Below are 23,451 nucleotides of genomic sequence, written 5' to 3' on the forward strand. Positions count from 1 at the left end.
AAACTCTGTCAGCAGTTTAAAATAGGGTTGGTATATCTTCTCATGTTTTGGACGAAGATACGAGAACACTAAGATTATTATCAATGCAATAACTGCATTAAATATAAACGAAGATAGAAATGCTGCAACACTATCATTATTCCCATCTGACTCTGGCGCTTTCGTAGTAGATGCTGTACTGTTGTTCATCTTTCTGATTCACTGGACCGAACAGGCAAGACGAAGATCGATGTGTGTTTGTGTCTTAGAGCCTTGAGATGATCAGATATTTATGGACCGAGGCAGGTGTGGCACTGTCATTCGAGAAGGTATAAAATTTATTGTTTACAACACACTGGATTGTTGTTGGTATATTTCAATATAACTCCACAGCATATGCAAATCTCGCGATGTTTGCGACATTCTTTGTTAATTAGTTATGCGAAAATGAATTGAATAATTAATCGACCCTAAAAAAGAAAGAGCTGGATCATATAAACAGTTCTATTTACATTCTTCGCGTTCAACAGCTGTGAAATTATTAGCACGGAATAATAAAACAAAATACTCACCGCCACAATGTCTGGCTCGGTTTTCAAATTATTGTCTCAAAAGTGTCAGTCGAGCCTTTTATTCACGACTCACGAGGCATACTACCCCTTACTGCTGAAATGATAATGAAATTATGAAAAGCAGAACAACTGATGATAATATGACAGCAATGCCCACCACCATCCCTTCCCTACATGACTCGTAGACTTACAAAAAAAGTTTTAGTATTTTTCCATCAAAATTTTTATTGATTACTTTGCTGTTTTTTAAGCTTTACGATTCCATTTTTTATTTTTACATCAGTCATCTATTCTTATCGTCTTTCAAACAAATTTGCTCAAGTCAGAAACTGAGCCAGTATCTTCAAATTGATTTTCCTCGACTTCATTCCCTAAGGCATTCTCACGTTCATCTTCGTTGCCTTCATCTCGCTTCAAATCTTCAGTGACGTCATCTGTACTCAGAGCATACAAAGATGGAATATTTTTATTGCGAATGTATTTCTCGTGAGCCGTCTAAAATACAATATTGAGTACATTGTGTTAAGAACAAATATAAATGTGTTGATGTAATAGTCGGAATGTTACACCTGTAAGAAATTTTCGTCAACTTTTGTCTCTGATGTCAAAGCATCTTCCAACTCCATGTAAGTGGAAATTGGTCTCCAATACATATTCATGAATATGTAAAATACTATGGTGATAAACAGCGGGGGAATTGAGAGAGATGAAACAAGTGCATTTTTCTTAAGTGCAAAAACTCCAATCATGAGAATTTGAAAAACAATAACAGCAAACACCATTCTATGCAAAAATAATGAAAATTAGTCATATTACGAGCATTGAAGAAATTATTTTGAACAAAAAGCAACAAAAAATTTGTAGTTGTTCGGTAATCAAACTTTATAATTCTCTCATCTTTATTCTGAATTCCATATTTTACCTGTTAAATACAGGAATCCACATTTTCCCTCCAGCATTGAATTGAGGTTTCATGACATAAACCAAGGAGTAAAAACGCGTAATATAACCAAAACCAAAGTAGAAAGCAACAAATGGGACAACTATTGGTGCTTGTATACAATAACTGACCCCAATAATGAAAACGAACAGATCTCCGGAGTACTATAACAAAACAGTACTACAGTTTGTTGTAAATTTTAATTAATGATGAGAAATTTTAAATACCATTTCTCCATAAGGTGGTGGTGGTGGATTCCATAACATTTTTTTATCTCGTTCCGTTTTGGCAAACCTTAAAAGAAGTAATGCATTCAGAAAATATAAAAAGTTTCACAAAACTTAACATAAAACATGAACATCCAGTCGAAAACCGCGGTAGCTATGTCAATTTTACGTCCAGTGATGAACTTTTAACTATGTGAAAAAAATTTTCCGTTTCTATAAGTGCTGGAAACGCTTAGTGTGTACTATTTGTCATTAATTTACTATTGAGTATAGTACTTTCAGTACTTAGGACTACTTTGCATTACTACCAAGCGAAAAAAATCCTTTTCACGGACTCATCTTTACCATATTTTCTTCACATTGCCAATAACAAAAGGCAAAATACGAAGCAAAGATGTTGCATGACCAGTTAGTGATTGTAGAATGACAAAGTTGATAAAAAACGATGCAACCGATGGCAGAGACATTGCTAGAAGTCTTGGGATCGTTGTTGGATGATCAAGAATTCCTTGAACTCTATCGAAGAAGGCTCCAGCTAAAACTGATCCCAGAAATTTGTTGACAATCTAAAAATATATTTACATTAAAAAGAAGAAACAAAACTGGTTTTTATGATGCTTTATGTCATCTTACAAACCGTGAATACATAAAGTTTTTCAATCATCGATGACTCCACCTCACTAAATGACAGTAAACCTTGTTGCTTAGATAAGAACCTCATAATCTTAAAAGGAAAGCGTAAAATATGTGTAAAAACTGTAAATGTCAACTTTCAAAAATAACCTACAGGAAAATCATCTTACAACTATAAGTGTCGTACCTTTGGCAGAATAGCAAAAAATACAACAAATGCTAACGTGGAAAGAACTCCTTCAATTAAGCCCAAGGCGGCTGGATTCAAATCGTTCACTGATAAATAAAAGATAAAATAATTTCCCCGAAAAAATGCACCTGAAACCTACGATCATAGTTTTCTTAAAGTCAACATTTTCTGCGTGCTTTAAATCAAGTTTCATTTAATTGAACCAATTTTTCATAATGTTACGCGAACACAAAATTGAAAAGTGATTTTTGTTGTAGGATGAGATGCAATACTAATTACACTGAATATTTCTACACATTCCATGCAAATTTATAAATGAATATTACCAAAATTAAGAAATGATATTTTCTTTTGAAGACTTTCTAGTGTGACAAGAGATTGAACAAACGAAACAGGAATCATCCAAAATACGACAAGAAAGAACAAGAGAACGGTAATAATCACCCAACGTAACCATCTTGGAAAGATGAAAAAAATGTTTTCATTATGATTGAATTTATCAAAAAAGGGGAAAATATTAAGAGATTATATTTTCACGTATAATTATAAGATACTTATTTCTGATGTTACGATTCATCAAAATATTCCCGATTCCATAAGAAAAAACATTTTTGTATTGAAAATGAAGGTCGAACCCGAAAAACAAAGATAATCCTAAATTTTCCCAGATAATATTGCGATATTCAGGAGCAGGTTGGATCATAGTATGATATGGTTTTGCTTGCCATAATACTTGTGAAGCAATACATGCATCACGAAGTGTTTTAAATGTAACGATGGCAGCTCGTAAAGACGGTCGTTTTTCATCGATCTCATGAGATATTAGATCATCCTGAAGATTCTGAAATCCAAAGTAATTTTATTCAATAAAGTAGCTCTCTCAAAGATCCCCCATTCCTACATATACCTTCAACTCTTCTTCATAATAATCAATCGAGTCTACTTTGGATCCAATAAATGGTTTAAGGCGATGCTCAGGCCTCTCATCCGTTTCTTTAAGTACGGCCTAACCACATAAAAACAAGAAAAAATAAGCCTTTAATTTCGTCGTTATGTATACAGTCAAAAATTACAGTCTTAATTTACCTGAGCGTGTTCGTATTTTAAAACAAGTTCATCATGTTTCGTCAGTAATTTCTGCCAATCTTCCGTATTTTCAATGACATCACAAAACGCTATCTTCAAAAACATAAATTATTCCCGTCACCATACCACAATTTTTGCTTCAACTACTTATACTTAATACCTGATCTGGAAAAATTTTATTCACTAGTTTCTTTAATTCCTCGTTATGTGGAACATGATGAATTGAAAAAATCTGTTGATAGAAAAAACTTGTGTCAGTTTACAGAGACTGTTGGGTATTTTATTATGAGTTGAACATGTAACGTATGACCACACGCATGCATTTCGAATCGTTCGAATAAAGACGTCATAAGTTTTGTATTTTATTATGAGTTCAATACGTAACGTATGACGTCGTGCATGCATTTCGAATCGTTCGAATAAAGACGTCATCAGTTTACATCTCGTTCATTATTGATATATCACCGGACAGAACATCGGCATGTAAAATTATTCATGTGGCATCTCAAATTCTCAATTTCATTTTTACCTTTGGAGAAAGTTGTGTCACGAGTAGTGTGAAATTATTTTCTCTGTTTTCTTTGAGAAATTTTTGACGATAGTGGACATACATCTTCCACTCTGTATACAGCATATAATAAACAAGAAAAGAGAAAAGCCACAGGCCAACCAAATGTGTCCAGAGTTTGCTTGACTGTTCAGATATGTTTCCCAATGTTAATGCATCCATACCACTAAGTTCACTTTCACCAGAGACATTGACTGGAATAATAACTGCGGCGGTGTAAGGTAATGAAAATACTGCAATTCGCAAACACAAACGCAAAAATCGTAAATAAATGAAGGCATCAAATCCAACCAAATCGTATAGTTCATCAACATCTACTTTGAATGAGATTGTAAGCCAACAAAATAAGGAGGATGGAAGCTTCAATTTATTCAGCAAAGCAGTTTTTTTCGTCGAGACTTTGCTGCTCATGAATTCTGTTAATAACTTGAAATTTGGCTGATACACAAAGTCAAAGCGTGGACGTATAATACAAAATAGAAGAAGCAGGAGTAATGTTATGGCAACATTGAACACCAGCGATGACGTGAATGCCGATATTGTTGACATTGTACGATGTTATTATACTTGTTCTTTTAATCTTGCCTTAAGAATTCAACTCACGTGAAAATTAAGAAGTTGACTGAGCCATTCATTTCTCTAGCTTGTTCTAGAAGCTATACCACGCTTTGATTTGAAATATGAGATTATAATACATTCATGTGCATATAGTTGCCACAAAGTACCTCAAGGTGCATTGTACTTAACATCGTGACGCGAAATGTAAATTTTTTCTTTGTTTTCCCTGTCATTAATCACAATGACCATATGTTTAATACTATATGATGTAAGAGTTGTGCAAATGTTAAACATCACTATAATTTGTTGCGGAAATGTCGTATCAGTTGTATGTATATATGTGTGTTGATCATCTGATTATTCCCATTTTCTATAGATGACTTGCCTTGTTTAAGTTTTGCTGGCAGGTTGAGATTGATGGAGTGCTTTTAGACAACACAAGCAAAAATGCAAAACGCTTTACCGCAATTGACATTAATCTGCCTGGGCCTGCCAGAAAAGGAAAGTCATCTTACTGGCATACTCTCCCAACTAACACCTTTTTTGGATTGTTTAGCTTTTTTACTCAAGGAAATGTTAAAATGAGAATTTGAATTCTAAGCAAATAAAATAATAGTATCTGTGATATCTTATCAATTGCAATCTCTACAAAAATGAAGTGCTGCATTGCTCGATCTTTTTACTTTTACATTTGTACCCAAGTTCACACAACTGCTATGAAAGATATAACACAATCCTATTGCAGAAATGACAAAATTTGACAAAATACGTGTTTTTGTCAGTGTCTGTAATTTCAACCGTGGATCGCATTGGATTTCACATTTTCATCACTGGATTCACTGATAATCATCTTCGACAACTACGGCTACGTCTTCAACGAAGACGTACTAGTGCCCAGTGCCCGTGACGTCTCACCTCACAGCATGCTTTTAAAAAATGGCGTCGAAAACATTTCAAACTTGCACGAGGTGTTTGTCACTTCTTTCTACAACATATAGATCATCAATACATAGACCATTACATGCAGTTTTAGCTTCAAAACAAAAACGTAAGTTGCCGGTAAATTACCATTTCTTTCAAAGCATTTGTAAGCTTTTTATACATGACATGATTAATTTATGTATTAATTAAATTCAAGCACATATTATATATTTTTTCAGTCGAATACTTCAGGAATTTTGATGATATAAGAAACCGCTGGAGTTTGAAGCATTTTCATACATCACGTAAGTTTTAAGTTTAAAAGCATAAAACCGGTTGCAGTGTTTGTAAAAGACACAACAGAGTATTTTAAAGGACAGGCCAGTTTTAGGTATGTGACTGTTGGGGTGGAAATTTACAACACAATTAGGTTAATTTTGCTTAAAACTTGATTGTTGAATTTGATGAATGTTTATGTTGGAATTCTGTAAAGTTTTCCATCACAGAAACGGGTTGAATAACTTGTTATTGAAAAAAATATGTACCACATTGCATTCAAAGCTCAAGTCAAAAGGCAGTGTTTTTTTTTAACTTTGTACAATTCTTGGATATCTAGTTTGTTGTCATCATCAGGCCACAAGGACTTGTAAATGCCTTGTTATTGTAGCTACCTCTATGTATGACATAGATTGGATTTATACCTTGTGGTAAATCAAATTGTGAATTTTTAAAGATTATTAAATCAGTGAATGCAGTTCTTTATGAAAATATATGTTATCACCTTCAAACTAGCATTTTAAGAATCTAAAATACAATGAATTTAATGCAAATGATTTGACATAATGATATTAAGTATTTGATGTGTCTACATATCCCATATATTGGGGTATATACTTATGAATTCATATTACTTACTTGTCTTTGCAGTGTTGTTATTTTTGTTAATATTAATTGAACTAGTGTAAGGAAGCTTATTACTGCACAACAGTTTTCATTTTTGATATCATTTAAACAGATTTTTTTGCTACATATTTTTTATCATTTTAACTAAAATATTTCATGATGTTACTATATTGTGTTTTTGAAAACTATTTTCAGTGCAAATTTGTCAGAAAGACTTTTATAAAATACTTGGGATATCAAGAAGTGCTTCAGCAAAAGAGATAAAGAAAGCTTACTTTGATGTATGTCTATTTTTATTAAAGGTCACTTTTGCCATTATTTAGTTATGTGAAAGACACAATGCAAGCTGTGTACATTTCTTCCATAAAATCATAAATGTTGTTTCATTCCTTTCAATTGTTGATTATGTTTGGTGAAGAAACGGCATTTGATTTTTGTGAAATATTTTATTTACACAAACTTCAAACTTTTCTTCCTAAAAGTACCCCCAAAACAGAATTTTAACTGCGCATAGAATTTTTTTTAAGTGCTTTTTGTACTTTTTGGTTTGAGGAGTTGAACAAATTGTTTGTTTTATAAAATTATGATGAGTAATTGTAATTTTTAACTTCACAACATCAAAGCTTGCAAAGAAATACCATCCTGACACTAATAAATCAGCAAGTGCTGCAGAGAAATTTCAGGAAATCAGCGAAGCATATGAGGTATGAAATCAACTTTGTTTTTGCCTTGATTGTCTGTTGTTTACTGTACCATGTTAAATACAATTATATTCATTTTCTTTTCTTTATTGGTGTAGGTATTAAGTGATGAAAACAAGCGAAGAACATATGATAATTATGGACAGAGTAACTTTTCTGGTAATTTTGTGTCCTTTTTTTACTGTGCAAATTTCTTTACTTTTTTTTTTACGTTGTTTTATATGTATTTTGTTGTTTGATTGTAGGTAGTGGTGCTGGCAATCCATTTAGTGGAGGTGGTTCTTTTGGAGGAATGAATCCTGAAGATATTCTCAAATCATTTTTTGGTGGCAATACAGGGCCATTTGGAGCAACTGGAGCAAATTTCTCTTCTAGAGGGTTTCAAGAAACAGCACAGGTTTAATTACTTTAATTTATTTTGTCAAATATACTTCAAGGGAAGGAGGGGGTCTTGGTAGAGAGAGGGTTTGGTAGTGAGGTGCTCTCGGTAGGGAGAGGGTTTGGTACTGAGGTGGTCTTGGTAGGGAGGGGTCTTGGTGGAGAGGGTTTGGTACTGAGGTGGTCTTGGTAGGGAGGGTCTCGGTAAAGAGAGGGTTTGGTTAGGGTTATTTGTATAATAAAAATTGATCATATGATAATTGAGATTCAAATTGTGAGATTAGTTTGAATGCATTTGTTTATCATGGCTAAATGAAACTTTTTATCAAAAGGTTTCTCATTGTACATTTTATTAAACCAGCTATAGCCATGACATTGAGCTGTGTTATCATAACCATCATTGAATGTGATACAATTTATATTTATTCAGTATTCACTCAGATTGAGCTTTATGGAAGCTGTAAAAGGAGTCAATAAAGAAATGCCTGTTCGAACAAGAGTGACATGTAATCATTGTAATGGCTCTGGAGCTGAGCCTGGAACCTCTCTTTCTAAATGCCCTGCATGTAATGGTTCTGGTGAGGTATGTTTTAAAAACTGTACTAGTTCTAGTGAGTATGTTTCATATGTAATGGTTCTGGTGAGGTATGTTTTAAAGCCTGTACTAGTTCTAGTGAGTATGTTTTATATGTAATGGTTCTGGTGAGGTATGTTTTAAAGCCTGTACTACTTCTAGTGAGTATGTTTTATATGTAATGGTTCTAGTGAGGTATGTTTTAAAGCCTGTACTAGTTCTAGTGAGTATGTTTCATATGTAATGGTTCTGGTGAGGTATGTTTTAAAGCCTGTACTAGTTCTAGTGAGTATATTTTATATGTAATGGTTCTGGTGAGGTATGTTTTAAAGACTGTACTAGTTCTAGTGAGTATGTTTCATATGTAATGGTTCTGGTGAGGTATGTTTTAAAGACTGTACTAGTTCTAGTGAGTATGTTTCATATGTAATGGTTCTGGTGAGGTATGTTTTAAAGACTGTACTAGTTCTAGTGAGTATGTTTTATATGTAATAGTTCTGGTGAGGTATGTTTTAAAGCCTGTACTAGTTCTAGTGAGTATGTTTCATATGTAATGGTTCTGGTGAGGTATGTTTTAAAGCCTGTACTAGTTCTAGTGAGTATGTTTTATATGTAATGGTTCTGGTGAGGTATGTTTTAAAGCCTGTACTAGTTCTAGTGAGTATGTTTTATATGTAATAGTTCTGGTGAGGTATGTTTTAAAGCCTGTACTAGTTCTAGTGAGTATGTTTTATATGTAATAGTTCTGGTGAGGTATGTTTTAAAGCCTGTACTAGTTCTAGTGAGTATGTTTCATATGTAATGGTTCTGGTGAGGTATGTTTTAAAGACTGTACTAGTTCTAGTGAGTATGTTTTATATGTAAAATGCTGTCTTGTGTACTTGAAGTCTGCAAACCTGAATTATTTTAAATCTTAGCATTGCATGTATTTCTAGGAGACTATAAGTACGGGCTTCTTTCACATGCGATCCACTTGTCGTCGTTGTGGTGGAAGTGGATATGTTATAAAGATTCCATGTAGAAAATGTAATGGAGCTGGAAGCATTATGGAAACACGGAAGATAACTGTACCTGTTCCTGCAGGTGAGTTGAATACTTAAATTATCTTTTGGTTGCACCATTGCAGGCTCATGTTATTGATGATTTATTTGTTATTGGTGTCCAGTCCTTTCTAGTGCTCACAAATGGGGTTTCTTAATTGAACTCAAAACGTACCTGGATGTAGCTACCTTTTTATTGATAATTTGTGTGTGACAATTTTCTATTAAAAACTGACTCTCATATCATAGTGATAGTCCAGTTGCGTTACTTGGCTATAGTTGATATTCCAGTTGCGTGATTTTCAGTTCGGTGATTCAGCTTTATTTTGATAAAACATGTGCCACGAAATGGAAATGCTTCTGCAAAAACTCATAATTTTCGTTAACCTTCATAGGAATTGAGAATGGTCAGACTGTAAGAATGCCAATGGGTGGAAATGAAATATTTATAACATTTAAGGTAAACTTTGTAATCTAAATTAACATGCAAACGCAGTTAAATGTTTGAATTGTAATTTTTAAGTGAATTGAATTACTTTAGGTGGATAATAGTAAACTGTTTGAGCGTGATGGAGCGAATGTCCATTCTACCGTATCAATTAGCTATACTCAAGTAAGAATCATGTTATAAAGTTTAAATTTATTAATCATTTGACATGTCTTTATGTGTGTACCGTTCACTATAATATTCTAGCAAAATTTATGAACTCAATCATTTATCTATGTTGTGATAAAGTTTGATTTTCTTTGCATCCTCGTTTGAATGTCAAGTTAAATAAGACCCCCTTCCCAATTTTTATGCTATATTTAACATATTCTGTGCAATAACATATTCAGTAGCATAAATTGACATGAAAGATAACCTTGGTGGGTGTAAATTTTCCAACTCAACTCATCTAAATAAATTTTTGTCCCTTTTACTTTTTGCATGACACGATGACGTAAATAAAATATTTGTCTTTCTCATTGTCATAAATTTATCTTAAGGCAATTTTGGGAGGTTCAATTAGAGTTCCAGGATTACATGGCGATGTAGATATTAAGGTAGTGAAACCTTACGTTTTTTTTTAAAATCTAGTAACAACAATTTAGTAAGCTATTAGTTAACGATCTTGTGTATTATATAGATCCCTACTGGAACTCAATCACAACAGAAAGTTCGTCTTTCAGGAAAGGGAATTCAAAGATTAAACAGTATTGGGAAGGGTGATCATTTTGTTCATTTTTCCATCAATATTCCAAGGTAAACTGATGTAATCTTTGAATATCAGTCATCTGATGACTTTTCAACTAGATTAAAAACAATTTATTTTTGGCGAATAAAACTTAATTCTGCTTTACATACAATATCTTTACAGTTGTACAATTTAATATATAATAAATATGACATGAAGAAGTGAAAATTAGATGATATAACAATAAATGAAGTGAATATAAGTTTAAGTTTGTACTAAATGTTCTAGATACTTAACAGAAAAACAAAGAGCTTTAATTACTGCCTTGGCAGAACTGGATGAAGACCTTAAGGGCTCTGTGAATGGTCTGGATAAAAATAATGCCAGAAAAGGTAGCCTAATTTGTTGTGTGATGCATACGTAGTTTTTTTTTCATTCATCTACGAATTACGTATTTTATATAACTATGCCCAGAAGGAGAGAGCCTTTATGTCATACGTAAGAACAAGGGAGATGCTATGTTTCACATATAACGAGGGGCATATAGATTACGTTTAAAAAGTCGTCATCTTTTTTCCTTCATATGCGTAATAGCCTGCCAATGTGAGTTTGCAGTCGTTTCGACAACTTAAACACATACACACTAGCCTCTTTTATTTTTGATTTTTATCTTATATTCAATTGAACATTCGGATTTCCGAATCAACAATTTGATCCTATCTTGATACTGCCCAATTTACGAAGAATCTAAAGCGAGCAGACATGTTCAGTTTATGCTAAACTTTTGACAGAAAATGGGAAATTATGAACGAGAATTTATTACATTGTATAGGAAACTTTGAGGGCTCTTCTTGGGAATCGTTCAGAAATCGAGCCAATCACTTCGGTGATAAAATTAAACAAGATGTGAAAAATGATATGAAATTTGGTGACGAAAGCGTTGATAGAAACGACATTCTTGATCAATCCAATGATAAAGCAACAAGGACGGCTTTGTTTATTGCTTTTCTTCTCAGTACTGGCATATTTGCGGGAATTTTATTTTCTTCCAAATAACGCAATTGCTGCATAAAATTATTTTGATACGCATTTTTAAAAGTGAAATGATAATTTTTATTCATACTAGTACAAATACGAGTATATTATATTATGGGATCTTCGCGGTTTCCCTGTTACGTTTTTGAACGTAATTTATAGTTATTTATATAAATATTGCTTAGAAAGTATTTATATTTTTCCCATACATATATAGCCTGTTGCTCCCCCGTATGTAGACTGATGATCCCTCATATATAGCCTGTTGCTCCCCGTATGTAGACTGATGACCCCTCATATATAGACTGTTGCTCCCCCGTATGTAGACTGATGATCTCTCGTATATAGCCTGTTGCTCCCCGTATGTAGACTGATGACCCCTCATATATAGACTGTTGCTACATATTTGATCCCTCGTAACCTGATATAGACTATAATCCCTCATATATAGACTGTTGAAATAAACTGCTCCTTCATATAAAATTTAATTTGCATTGTTTAACAATATATTTTCTTAATTTTGTGTGAACATTTTACAAAATTTAAGTAACTACATATTTAATAACTCTCTAAGCTGTATATTATATACTGTATGCAGTTGTTACGTGTTGGAACTTACTAAAACTTAATCAATAAGTTTGACAGTACAGCAACATATTGAAATAAAACCTATTCAGTACAAGGAAAAATTTAATTTGCATTGTTTAACGAAAATATATTTTCTTACCCTGGCTCTGTCTCTTCAAAGGCAAAATTGGTCCAAAGTTGATAAGGAAAACATAAAGAGAAATAAGTTCTGGTTGTGGGTGACTAAAGCACAACATGGTAAATTTATTAATTTTTTCTTTGTTGATTTTAAATTGACATCAATATTCGGTCTTGCATCAATTGCTTCCCAAATAGTAAAATGTTTGTGATTTAACTAGTTTTACCAATTTTGAAAATATGAGTATTGTGCAAATCATATTGAGCTGAAGAAATATTTTACTATTTTATGATTGAATGTTTGTTACAAATGAAAAAGAAATGTTGTGGTAATTGGTGATAACTCAAGCTCTATTGTGGCTGAGCCATGACCGATGTTTCATCTCGGCTTCGATGTGTCAACATTCAGACAACCCATATACTGGGCATTAATTTTGAATTTCGATGAATGACCGATGTTGATATTACCGATGTTTCAACTGGCTGACCGATGTTTCAACTAGTGTCATGACCGATGTTTCAACTAGTGTTATGACCGATGTTTCAACTAGTGTTATGACCGAGTGTTAAAAAATACATCTATATTTTGCACAGTTTGCCATGAATTTTTCTCACACAAAAGTTACTGCGTTGCTACAATGACTATGCACGCCTTGTTTTGGGTCAATTTGGGCAGTACGATAATGGGAGTTCGCCTTCGCTTCCATTGCATAAGCTAAAAAGTTATCGTCTAGAGATACACGGCAACATGAAACAAGAAATAAAAAAATCTACACTGCTGTAACAGATAAAAAAATTACACAATGAGAATTTATGGAAATGAAATGCTTGGTTTAAATTGGTTTCCAATAAAATAAATGTTAATCTTCAACTACAACTGTTGAGTTTGTGTCGATTACTATGTGTCTTTAACGTGACCATAGCCAGTTTGAAGATTGTGTAATTTAACATTGGAATGGTTGTCATTTCTGAAATATCTATTGTTGTACTTCCGATTTGATGGACGATTGAATCCCATTTTGTTTGCCGGGTATCTAGAGAAGGGTGCTCGCGGAGGGTAAATGTTATAAGCAGGATAAACTGGACGACCAGCCGTGGAAAAAATCTGGCCATAGCTAAACATATGATGTTGTGGCGCTTGTTGCATAGGATGGTACGAGCCTGCTGATTGGTGTATTGAGATATTTGGTTTGAACCCAGGACTCTCATTTCTTTCATGAGTGTCGTCACCTGCAATTGATTGCTGGTTGTCCTCATGCGTTGGTTGCTACATAAAACACAAGAAATTCTGACGAATTTACCCTTTACTTAAATGAAGGTTTTTGAAACAGATGTACAGACCTGCATTTGTTGATACACGTTCTGAGGAATTACCATGGCTCGATTTTGATAGGGCTGTTGCATTGCATATACCGCGTTGGGGTTAACCATAGGATAGACGGGACTCATAGGAGTATTGCCCGGAAACACGCTGCCACTGAAAAATCGATACGCCTAACGCAAGGAAGTTAATAGGAAATAACTGATAAAAAATTGTATCGACAAGACTATTGATAGGGATTTGATTCAAAGCACTTGGTGGTGATGGTTGAGCAAAGCTGAAGCTTTTATCTTTAAGCCTATTGTTAATCAGGCAAAGATAACTGTGTGATTGAATCTTGACAAGTAAAAGGTCGAGAAATGTTATAAATTTCAATTAAACATTCGATAAAAATCGAGCTCATCATTGGAATAGAAATAATAGAAATGCTTACATAAATTCCATAGTTGTAAAAATATCGCAGAACCTCCATATCTAAAAAAATAACGTGCACAACATTAGCGAGAGGCCAGTCATCCTTGAAATGAAAATATCACCAATACTTCAATAGTAAGTACTAAAAATTGCACAAAAATTTGTTCAACTTATAAAGCCACTTCTTGAGGTGCAATACGATAATTTCTTTAATTAAGGAGTGTGAAATTCAAGGAAAACACAAATTTTATCGTCGCTTCCTTTCTTTGATTGGCTGTATCATCTCGAAATTGTTACAGTTGTTATAAAATAATACTTAGAACTAAGATAAACCTAAAACAGTGAGTGCACACACACACAAACCTTGTGGAAGATCTTTACCCTCGATATCTCTTGAATATGATATATTACCATTAAGAATTTCATTGTGTATTGTTGGTGCAAAGATAGGTTGAATATCGATATTAGATGTTTCCATGCCTGTATGATCATTATAAAATGACGGGGAATTCCTGTTTGGTGACGTGTAGTTGGACATATGTGGTGTCAAGGATCCTTGTTCTTCCTATCAACAAATATATCATAAAAATATAACCCATCATAATATTCAGTTGGTTATCAATGGGTGTGGTGGATTTTATACTGAACAGGTACACACCTTTTCTTCATAATCAACAGTTGTACCATTCTCAACAATGTTCTCTCCCGAATCATGTCCTACAACTGATAATTTAATTTGTACAAACTGGTCAAAATATTTATCACTCGTGTAGGTATAGTAATTTCTACATGCCTACTATCATTGAAATACTTACAGGAAAGTACTTTTTCTGTCAGAGGTGTGCTTTGCACCTGATTATCTTCATTGATAGGATTTGAAATGACCTCAAAGTTCGTCTGATGATTGACGTTTTCTTGATTTTCATAAAATTCAATCTTATTCAACGAATTATTTCCTGCGACGTTTTCCTGCTCAATTTCAATAACAGTGTCTTTCAACACAGCTTTTTCGTCTGTTAAAACGGTCTTGTTCATTTCATTGGTTTCTTTAGTTTTGTTTTGAGCGATTTTGTCATTAACTACGTGGTTGTCTTCATTGTTCTGCAAATCTTTCCAATTTACGTGTTTTTTTTCTTCTTTCGTCCTATTTCCATGATCAGGAAATTTATGATTGTTATCTTCGTCGTCGTCGTCAAGGTGGTTTTCAGTTGCCGCTTCTAGCGATTCTTGTTTGTGTTTGTGAGAGTCTTCTATGGTGCTGGAGGATATTTCTTGGATGCTAGAGGATATTTCCGGGATGCTAGAGGATATTTCCGGGATGCTGGATGATGATGGTTCCAAGGAAATTCCACGCAAAGTTGAATTCTCAAGAGATGGTTTAGATGATTCATTTACAATGCTTTTTGCTTCGTTCTTTACAATATCATTTTTACAAATGTCATTATGTGGTACATTATCTTTGATCTTATCCAATTTAGACTCCATGGTTGTCTTTAATTCTGCTGTTTTCTCAATTTGCCCAACTTCTCTTCGTTTCCTCCAAAATGCAGCAGGATCATGGCTACTGTTAGAAAACTCGTCACCTTCTTTATCCTGTGATAAAAGATGTTGGTCGTAAAGTTTTATTATGAAATATAACTCGATTAACATCAGAAATTAACATATATAACTGTGGACTAAAATTATAGTAAGAAATGCCATTTAAATCATACTGGGGTAGGATGCTCGTCTTTAGTGGGAAGAGCTGGAAAAGCATTTACTTCATACGATCCTCGTTCCTTTGAAAATAAAATATTTCTGAAAACAAGCTGCATGCGTAATTGAATATTGATCGTTAGAAATAAAAAAACAGTTTGCCTTTTTAAGTAAATGTTGTTTCACCTGAGAAACAACATCATTTTGTATTTGATTAAAATCTCTTCTGTTATCTTTGGCACGAACAAAATTGTTATTGCTTTTACGTCGTCTGTTTTTTTCTCCTTTTTGCCGTCCAGAACCATCTTCCTGCTATCAAAAAAAAAAAATTTTTGGTAACAAGAACTGCATTTTTTTTACCCACGTACTTACTGTCTTCACCTGTATGGACGTTTCTTGTTGGGTTTCATTTGTCTCGACCTAAAGACAAAATTTAATTCTTGATCAAACATTTCAATGTTTTTTTCTCTAGAACCATACACATGCCAGCACATGAACCTTTTTATTTCTGTTCGATTTTCGTCGTTTGTTAGTTTTCTGATCATCTGAGACACCTTTAATGAAAACAACGAGATTAGTCGTGTGTAATCTTTGAGAAGAATCAATAAAATGTAAATATTTGGGTATATTTTTATGAAACATACGAGTAGTTTCGTCGTTACTCTCTTGTTTACGATAATAGCCCGATAATTCTCGATAATTTGAGTGCTGTTCTTTTGGTTTAAGACGGGAGAATGAGACGACTTTTCTACATAAATATTGAAACAATAATTTTAACAAGACAATCCAAACGCTTTAACATACTAACCCAGAATCTTGATAAACAAATTTTCACAAAATTACTTATCATAAAATACCTTTCTTTAAGCTCTGGTATCCAAATCTGCAGAAATAATTTGATAAAAACAGTTTTAGTTTTTAATTACGTATTTACAACCAATGTGCATAATTGAATAATACATGATTCGATAAACATTTCCTGTGTTAAAAATTTTAGTCAAACTGACCTTGCATTTTTCATCTAAAACATCATCAATTACAGCCCAATATAGTTTTTCATCTTGAGGATGTCGAACCTGGAAAATATTTCATAATTTAACACTGATGTGCACACATGCATTATATTTCTATAAAGTATTTTTTCTGCACCTGGCATCGTTCATTTTTCCTAAATTGAATACTTGCAGCAACAGATTGATCTTTATGTTGTTGTTCTACATTGATGAAAATTTAATAATTCTCATTACAAAGATATATGAACATTCAATATTAAATGTAAAAATAAAAGCAAAGCAAACACATAGAATACAAATCACCTTTCTTTCTTTGCTCCCAGATTTCCAATGCAATATTTCTGTAATTCTCTGTGTCCATAGACCTCATCATTTCCCAATACAGTTTAGAAGATAATGGAGATGACTGATCAGAAGAGTTTTGCTCTGCATTCTTTTGATTTTAATTGATGTTTTTCCTAATATCAAAAAGTTATAAACACAAACAAACTATCATCATCAAGTATCTTTTATTCCATTTTAATTTCATCTCACCTTGTTTCTTACTCTTCACAGTTGTCCATCCATCATTTTCTTCTTTATTACCAGTGGCCTGATCATTTGCCAATTTACCATCACAACCTTGATCATTTCTTTCAACCAAGTTGGAATTGATTGCCTTCTTTTCAGGATGAGCTTCCATCAAAAATGGGAAAACTTTTCCATATAGTAACTCAAAAACTATAGCTGAAGGTAAAAGGAAAATTATCTTTTCTCAAATGTATTGTATCAATAATATAAGTGTTAAAAAAATTTACGTACACTGACAAAACCCAAGATTGCTTTTATATGAGTGTGGGAATATACTATCATAATGATTTCCATTGGAGTAACAAAGAATTATCTAAAAATTAAAAATTCTTAATGGTTACTTAATAAATTGCCTATTCATCAATATTAATGTATTTCATTTTGTATATTTTGTAATTCAATGTCTTATGTTGGAAACATTTACCTTTTTTTCAAAATTATTTTCAGTTGCTTTTATTGGACCTGTGTTCACATCCTTGTATACCAAAAAATCACACCTATGCAGGAAAGAATGATAGATTTTGTTCTAAAAATATTAAATACAAACAATTAACAATAGATATCTCTTAACCACAGAAATGCTTACTTATACATCAAAGAGAGGGCTTGTATTTCAACTTGGCCTGCCCATTGCTAGATAATAATTCAACAATAGATAAAGCAGCAGTTGGTAATGTATTGCATGCAGATTATAAAAACAAAATTTGGAAGATTAATATATGAACCTTTTGACTTCTTAAGTTGAACAAATGGTGGTCAAAAGGCCCCTCCACAAACTAATAAAAATTAGCATAAAAGATCAAGTCAGCATGGCAAATTACATTACAGTTTTGAAAACTGCTGAACATTACCGCTTCAAATCTTTCTTTATTCTTGTTCATGAATTCAATACATTCTCCTCTTACTCTTGTATGTTCTGCCTGGCAGTTAAATACCTTTGATACAAATAATTTTAAATGAATACAAATAGATTATCAAAAACAAGAAAGTCATCAGGAGAAATCTTTTGAATGTGAATGCAAGTCAAAGATGATTTGCTACCTACAAATCACTCATTTCATATTAATATTGTATGTATGAATCATAACCAATCTTTCTCCATTGTAACCAAAGATAAAAAGGCATTTCTAACACTTTTCATACGTGACCAAATGAATTCTATATTTATTCCTTATATGTTATAATGTTGAGGAAAAAACGCTCCATTATTGTCCCATCTTATGATAATTTCCAAATTCATTAGGTGGAATATAAATATCAAATCAAAACAAATACATTTCACTGGAATAGATCGCTTTGATTTGAAAGTGTTGAACATGGTAAAAAAATTCTAAATTTGAAGTATTGAGCGTTAAATTTGAAACAATATAGCAAAACTTAAAATAAAATTGGCAAAAAAATGAAGGCATTTTCTGCTATCATAGTTTCAAACGATTCAATCTACACATACTTGCTCTGCAACAGCTCTGAACAAGCATGATCCGTCCTTAGCAATAGGTTTTCTAAACAAACCAATTTTTTCAAGAAAACCATCCATTGCTGCCTCGTGATTCATGTTTGTGGAGAGGTCTTTCTTTATCTCGCGCCTTTCCATGTAAAACTACCTCATCGCTTGGCTTATCATAAAAAAACTACTAACGGCTCGACGAAGAAGCCTTGGACAAAAGTCTTTGACCTTTCTCCATTTCTCGAAGAAAATTGTCCCAACTGCCGTGATCCACTGGATTCTTAAAGCAGGAAGAAAGAAATTTACTAAAATTTATGAGCATTTAAAAGTTGGTAAATGTGGACTGGGAACGAGTTTTTCAATAACCAATGAAATACATCATACGTCCCGCTATTTATTGACCAATAGGAGTTTAAAATAAATTTTTACAGCAAAATTTTTAATTTATATTAGTAAGATGAGTAGATCAGAAGATAACCCAAATAAAAAATCAACAAAATCGAACGAACGAAATGTAAAGTAGTATACTTTGAAACGCAAAACTTATGGCCGGACGTTTAGCAGACACAAGGAGCGCTTTGGACGACTTGTTGAAAAAATTATCAGAAAAACAAGATACGTACAGGTAGTGATTGTATTATCAGTCATATTTGAATGTTTTACCATTCTTCCCTGTTCTCCTTCTCTCTTCATGTTCAGTCATTAAACATCGATGTTTTAAACTATTCTTACTAGTACTCCACTTATTCAAGATGTCAGAGGAGAAAACAGGTAAGTTGAAGATCATTCATAACAACTTTTTTATACATGTAACAAAGTTTTGACTTGCACAAATTTGTTATGCTTATTCCTATTAGTCAACAGTTTTTATAAGAATACTTTTTACTAACTGAATTATTTATAGAAAGTTAGCACCATCAAAATTACAAATCATGTAAATTCATTGATTAAAATTTCATAAGCCCAAGTTTTGCTAATTGTGTAAAACAGATAGGAAAACTTTTTGCTTGATTTATCTTAATAAAGAATGATAAAATGACTCAAAACCAGCCTCATACATTTCATTCTTCTCAATGATGCAATACTTTTCTTGAATATTTAGCTATATGCCCATGCAACAACCATCAACTCCACGTAAAAGGTAATTTGATTACTATACCACAATATAATGTTGGATGAAAAATGAATATAAATCTCTTCTTTTTGGGGAAATTGTTTTGTAAAATGAAGAACAACTACATCAGGTAGATAAACAAATTTGAAGAAATTACATTTTGTTATTTTTCTTTGTGTTATTTGGTATTATTATCAAGTAAGGTTGACGAGTAAATGCCCTGTTTTTTAGGAAACAAACCACCAAGAAAAAGAATTAAACGTGAAAATCCATCTCAAGATTCTGGTACGTAATGTTAACACAAAATTATTTTAATACTTACTTGGATATTAACAGAATATATTGTAGTTCATCAGGTTATCTGAAAATTTAGAAAATATATGGAGCTAGCTATCAAATGGAAATTAATATCTCCTTTAAAATATTGTAATATATATCTTTTTCATCAAAATATATATTGTTTATGTTTCAAATTTACATCATAGGTATGGTTCTAAACTAAAACAGTGAAAATGATTACAAAATTTTGCCTAGTTTTATAACAGATAACTAAGGATATGATTGATTAAATTCAGCAAAATGGACTGCTCTTAAGACATCCCTTTCTGAATTGTGATTTGTTAAAATCTCAATGCAAGATCACCATGCAAATAACAGCTGCTATATTGACCCAAAGACAAACAATTACAAACAGCTAGACTTTGTCAAGACCTTATTGATCAGTAGTTTGCCTATAAGCCATCTTTCTTCATTTTAGAAACTCAGATGATGGATGCTCCACAACAACGTTAGTTCCATTTATGTTATTGTTAAATCCTCATTGAAAATTTCATTGTTTATAAATTCAAATTGTTTGATTGTTAGTTGAGTTTTTCTCTTTTTTACATTTAACTTTCCATCAAATCATGGATAAAAACACAGCAACGTACGTATGTGGTATTTTGTGTTGAAATTATTTTACATAGTTGTACGGAAAGCTTCATTCCTATCTTCAAACAAAACAAAATAGTTGCCCTAAAAAAATTTTTTTCAGAGATGCTTTAAGCTAAAGTCACTTTTTCATTTAGGCATATTTGCAAGTTGTTTGATCGCAGTGTGGATTTTGCAAAATTTCACAAAGGCACATCCTTGTATACATTAGCCCGTGCATGGATGAAAAATAAACCACATGAATCTGTGAAAGATTCAAATGTTGAAAATCTCACCACAATGGTATGTTTTTTATCAGCTATTTATTTTTGGCATTTGTTCATGTATTAAATTTATGTTGTGAAAAAGATTTTATTTTGTTATCATTATAAACTTATTGTAGGTAGGTGAAGTGAATTCCGAAGCTCTTTATAGGTAAAAATATCAAACACAGACTGTATGTACGTAGTTATACAAACTTTCTTTGTTTTGTGGTTTATCCGTTCTTTGCTTACAGAGTATTTATTTTCATACACAAAATTCTCTTACTTTCTATTGATTTCCTTTCACTTAATTCTGGTTGGTTGATGTTGTATTAAAATATCTATAACTATCACTTACTCCGTAATCATTTAACAATGAAAAGAAAAACACGATTTTTACTTTTTGCAAAATTTAACAACAAAAAATTTTGACCAGGGATATACCGGGCGGAAAGCGAAGTTTAAATATAAATATCAAAGCCCAGCAAAAGCACTTTGCTGGGCTTTGATATTTATATTTAAACAAAAAATTTATTTGCAACACTTTACAATTTTTTGTTGTTTTATTTCTGTTGTCTGAGCTTGACTAAATGAGTAAAGAGTACTTTTCTTCAATTTATAAACACCTATAGTCTTCCAGTCCCTGTTAACGTTGGTTTACCATCTTGTATACCGACACCTCTTCCTCAAACTCGCGCGGAAACTTGGAAATCAGATGTGAGTAAAATAATTTTCAAAAGCAAATTTTTAAATTTAAAAGCATTGTGAAAAGCTCTGTCGTGGAATTTTGTAACAGAGTGCTTGTGTTCACGGTGTATTATAAAAATGACCGCTGAAATGACTAATTCTAAGATAGAAATGAAAGAATCACAGCCACACAATCATTTTGTTTTGGATTTCACTCGTTTAACATTATTGTTGCGTAAGAAAACTGTTGTCAACTGCACGAAAGCCAAACAGCGCTATCTATGTACTTGATAGTAATGTTTGAACGCTTCAAAAATCTCGTAAAAAAATCTAGGATTCAAACTGGACAATCAATAAAATACAATATTGGTTCTAGAATTACAAAGTTTCATTTTCGTAAAGAAAATATAATCACTTTTTTACATGTTTGAAAAAATTACCATCTAAAGGATAACGCTATACAAACTTCGTGCGACCGTCCCGCTTTTTTACGTCATGAAGTAAGATGAGAGTGTGCAGTTAATGAGCTAATAGTTTTAGTTTAATAAATCTATTTCAGTTTTCTATCCAAAATGAATAAGGATCAATAGCACGGCTCAATGGCTTGCTCGTAGTCTAAATAGCCTATTAAGGGTTACCATTGTAAAGAATTAAAAATTATTTATTTCAAAATGTAATCAACGTCTGCCTGTGTGCTCTCTGGTGTGCCTTTGTACCCAACTAATGTACTCGTGTGGATGTCAGATTAGTTTGTGATAATGATATTCCTTAACTTAACGTTTCAGTTTTTGCAACAGAATTGTCCAGCTTCTTCTTCGGACCTCCTTAAACAACACATAACTCGATGGAAAGAAGTTCGTCGAAGGTTTTACAATTACTTTCCATCAATTTCTGACGCGGTTTTTTTTTTGCATTTGAAATTTTAAATGTTTTATAATTCCTCAGGTGGAAAGAAGCATCACAAGAAAATCAACGTCCTTTTATGACAAGTATCCAAATGATAAGAAAGCTTTTTAATCAACAAATCTAAGGATTATTATCCTGATGTGTTCAAGGTGTTTTTTAAGAAAATTTGAATTGCTGCGTTTTACCGGTGCTGATAAGCAGGTGTTTATACAAACTTTCGTGTTATCTTACTCAATTTTATGCGTTTTTCTCAATGATTGTTGTGTAAAATGACGTCATTCTAGTTAAATGTACAATTTGATTTGTTAATAAGGCAGCACTATGTCATAGTCAACAATATATAGCGACGTTTATTATCATATTTTTAATATCAAACTTTATAATCATTGCTAAATTAAGTTGTCAAGAAATTTGTAACTTGCACTAATCGATATTGTCTAAAGAACGGTACAAACAGGTATTTTGCTTGAATTTCTTTCTTAAAATTTATTTGTGTAGTGAACAACATAGCTACATGTTTGTTCAATATGATTAATTCTTTCGTGCATTGTTATTGTGGAGGACTGACAAATTATGGAATAAGAACTGAAAAATGAGGTCATAAAATTGTTTCTGTTAAAACATTTGTGATCTTATTAGTGCATTCTACGAGTTCAGTAAATCTTCATAAATCGAAGAAAATAATATCAAGCGAGTGTAGTAATAGTGGTGTAATGTTTTGATAATTTTAACCTCTAACTCTTTCTCACTCATGCACATGTATATATTGATTGTTGAAGTTTACTTTACAAATCCCTCATTTTGATCAAATTATTTTGTATTTATACACGACGTTCAGAAAAATGAAATGCGTTTGTACAGAATAAGAAATATACAGAAGGGCGCCACTTCATTAAAATTTTTTGTGCCATGCTTATTACAAATGTG

The 23,451-nt window shown here is 32.5% G+C and overlaps 4 protein-coding genes across 7 annotated transcripts; 2 read left to right on the forward strand and 2 right to left on the reverse strand.

The window, feature by feature from the left end:
• Positions 1–758: 758 nt before the first annotated feature.
• On the reverse strand, positions 759–4,961 carry LOC124447235 (CSC1-like protein At1g62320). 2 transcript variants are annotated; one of them, XM_046998125.1, is made up of 13 exons: positions 4,157–4,940; positions 3,788–3,859; positions 3,628–3,720; positions 3,449–3,547; positions 3,177–3,382; positions 2,868–2,998; positions 2,539–2,627; positions 2,356–2,442; positions 2,064–2,284; positions 1,719–1,785; positions 1,474–1,655; positions 1,121–1,334; positions 759–1,046 (listed from the first exon to the last, which is right to left on the reverse strand). In XM_046998125.1, the coding sequence occupies exons 1-13, from the start codon at positions 4,742–4,744 to the stop codon at positions 855–857; spliced, it is 2,241 nt and encodes a 746-aa protein (XP_046854081.1). In that variant the 5' UTR covers positions 4,745–4,940; the 3' UTR covers positions 759–854. The 2 variants fall into 2 exon arrangements, with proteins under 2 accessions (XP_046854081.1, XP_046854082.1); XM_046998126.1 differs by lacking the exon at positions 1,121–1,334 and having other exon boundaries at positions 4,157–4,961.
• Positions 4,962–5,667: 706 nt separating this feature from the next.
• On the forward strand, positions 5,668–12,503 carry LOC124447237 (dnaJ homolog subfamily A member 3, mitochondrial-like). 2 transcript variants are annotated; one of them, XM_046998131.1, is made up of 14 exons: positions 5,668–5,801; positions 5,914–5,979; positions 6,773–6,858; positions 7,201–7,281; positions 7,377–7,437; positions 7,524–7,675; positions 8,087–8,239; positions 9,166–9,313; positions 9,666–9,730; positions 9,812–9,883; positions 10,258–10,314; positions 10,398–10,513; positions 10,734–10,837; positions 12,229–12,503. In XM_046998131.1, exons 1-14 carry the CDS (start codon positions 5,690–5,692, stop codon positions 12,261–12,263), a joined length of 1,308 nt encoding a protein of 435 aa, XP_046854087.1. In that variant the 5' UTR covers positions 5,668–5,689; the 3' UTR covers positions 12,264–12,503. The 2 variants fall into 2 exon arrangements, with proteins under 2 accessions (XP_046854087.1, XP_046854086.1); XM_046998130.1 differs by lacking the exon at positions 12,229–12,503 and adding an exon at positions 11,278–11,635.
• A 463-nt stretch (positions 12,504–12,966) lies between these two features.
• LOC124445216 lies at positions 12,967–18,943 on the reverse strand. The gene is made up of 23 exons (XM_046995924.1): positions 18,649–18,943; positions 18,050–18,133; positions 17,924–17,974; positions 17,785–17,831; positions 17,623–17,695; positions 17,430–17,511; positions 17,163–17,354; positions 17,002–17,086; positions 16,932–16,969; positions 16,765–16,829; positions 16,623–16,691; positions 16,473–16,498; positions 16,260–16,363; positions 16,114–16,169; positions 15,988–16,035; positions 15,778–15,927; positions 15,633–15,698; positions 14,736–15,513; positions 14,579–14,643; positions 14,284–14,485; positions 13,940–13,980; positions 13,527–13,679; positions 12,967–13,452 (listed from the first exon to the last, which is right to left on the reverse strand). The coding sequence occupies exons 1-23, from the start codon at positions 18,790–18,792 to the stop codon at positions 13,084–13,086; spliced, it is 2,988 nt and encodes a 995-aa protein (XP_046851880.1). The 5' UTR covers positions 18,793–18,943; the 3' UTR covers positions 12,967–13,083.
• A 109-nt stretch (positions 18,944–19,052) lies between these two features.
• On the forward strand, positions 19,053–22,984 carry LOC124447238 (protein lin-37 homolog). Of its 2 annotated transcripts, none has more exons than XM_046998132.1 (12): positions 19,053–19,270; positions 19,381–19,416; positions 19,748–19,786; positions 19,876–19,889; positions 19,991–20,044; positions 20,517–20,546; positions 20,681–20,684; positions 20,827–20,971; positions 21,072–21,103; positions 21,564–21,648; positions 22,404–22,483; positions 22,564–22,984. In XM_046998132.1, the coding sequence occupies exons 1-12, from the start codon at positions 19,191–19,193 to the stop codon at positions 22,646–22,648; spliced, it is 684 nt and encodes a 227-aa protein (XP_046854088.1). In that variant the 5' UTR covers positions 19,053–19,190; the 3' UTR covers positions 22,649–22,984. The 2 variants fall into 2 exon arrangements, with proteins under 2 accessions (XP_046854088.1, XP_046854089.1); XM_046998133.1 differs by having other exon boundaries at positions 22,416–22,483.
• The last annotated feature ends 467 nt before the right edge of the window (positions 22,985–23,451 follow it).

This window comes from Xenia sp. Carnegie-2017, unplaced genomic scaffold (genome assembly GCF_021976095.1).
Source record: "Xenia sp. Carnegie-2017 unplaced genomic scaffold, XeniaSp_v1 HiC_scaffold_22, whole genome shotgun sequence".
Lineage (NCBI taxonomy): Eukaryota > Metazoa > Cnidaria > Anthozoa > Malacalcyonacea > Xeniidae > Xenia > Xenia sp. Carnegie-2017.

Excerpts from the sequence above, each read along its gene's own strand:
- LOC124447235 (XM_046998125.1), bottom strand. The coding sequence starts at position 4,744 with ATGTCAACAATATCGGCATTCACGTCATCGCTGGTGTTCAATGTTGCC. Across the intron at positions 3,383-3,448 it reads ATTATGAAGAAGAGTTGAAG|AATCTTCAGGATGATCTAAT; the intron begins GTATATGTAGGA and ends TTTGGATTTCAG. Across the intron at positions 2,999-3,176 it reads GGATTATCTTTGTTTTTCGG|ATGGTTACGTTGGGTGATTA; the intron begins GTTCGACCTTCA and ends CATCTTTCCAAG.
- LOC124447237 (XM_046998130.1), top strand. The coding sequence starts at position 5,690 with ATGGCGTCGAAAACATTTCAAACTTGCACGAGGTGTTTGTCACTTCTT. Across the intron at positions 5,980-6,772 it reads GAAGCATTTTCATACATCAC|TGCAAATTTGTCAGAAAGAC; the intron begins GTAAGTTTTAAG and ends AACTATTTTCAG. Across the intron at positions 9,314-9,665 it reads AACTGTACCTGTTCCTGCAG|GAATTGAGAATGGTCAGACT; the intron begins GTGAGTTGAATA and ends TAACCTTCATAG.
- LOC124445216 (XM_046995924.1), bottom strand. The coding sequence starts at position 18,792 with ATGGAAAGGCGCGAGATAAAGAAAGACCTCTCCACAAACATGAATCAC. Across the intron at positions 18,134-18,648 it reads TCAGAGCTGTTGCAGAGCAA|GTATTTAACTGCCAGGCAGA; the intron begins GTATGTGTAGAT and ends TTTGTATCAAAG. Across the intron at positions 15,699-15,777 it reads AACAACATTTACTTAAAAAG|GAACGAGGATCGTATGAAGT; the intron begins GCAAACTGTTTT and ends TTATTTTCAAAG.
- LOC124447238 (XM_046998132.1), top strand. The coding sequence starts at position 19,191 with ATGGCCGGACGTTTAGCAGACACAAGGAGCGCTTTGGACGACTTGTTG. Across the intron at positions 20,045-20,516 it reads AAATCCATCTCAAGATTCTG|AAACTCAGATGATGGATGCT; the intron begins GTACGTAATGTT and ends TCTTCATTTTAG. Across the intron at positions 22,484-22,563 it reads TGGAAAGAAGTTCGTCGAAG|GTGGAAAGAAGCATCACAAG; the intron begins GTTTTACAATTA and ends ATAATTCCTCAG.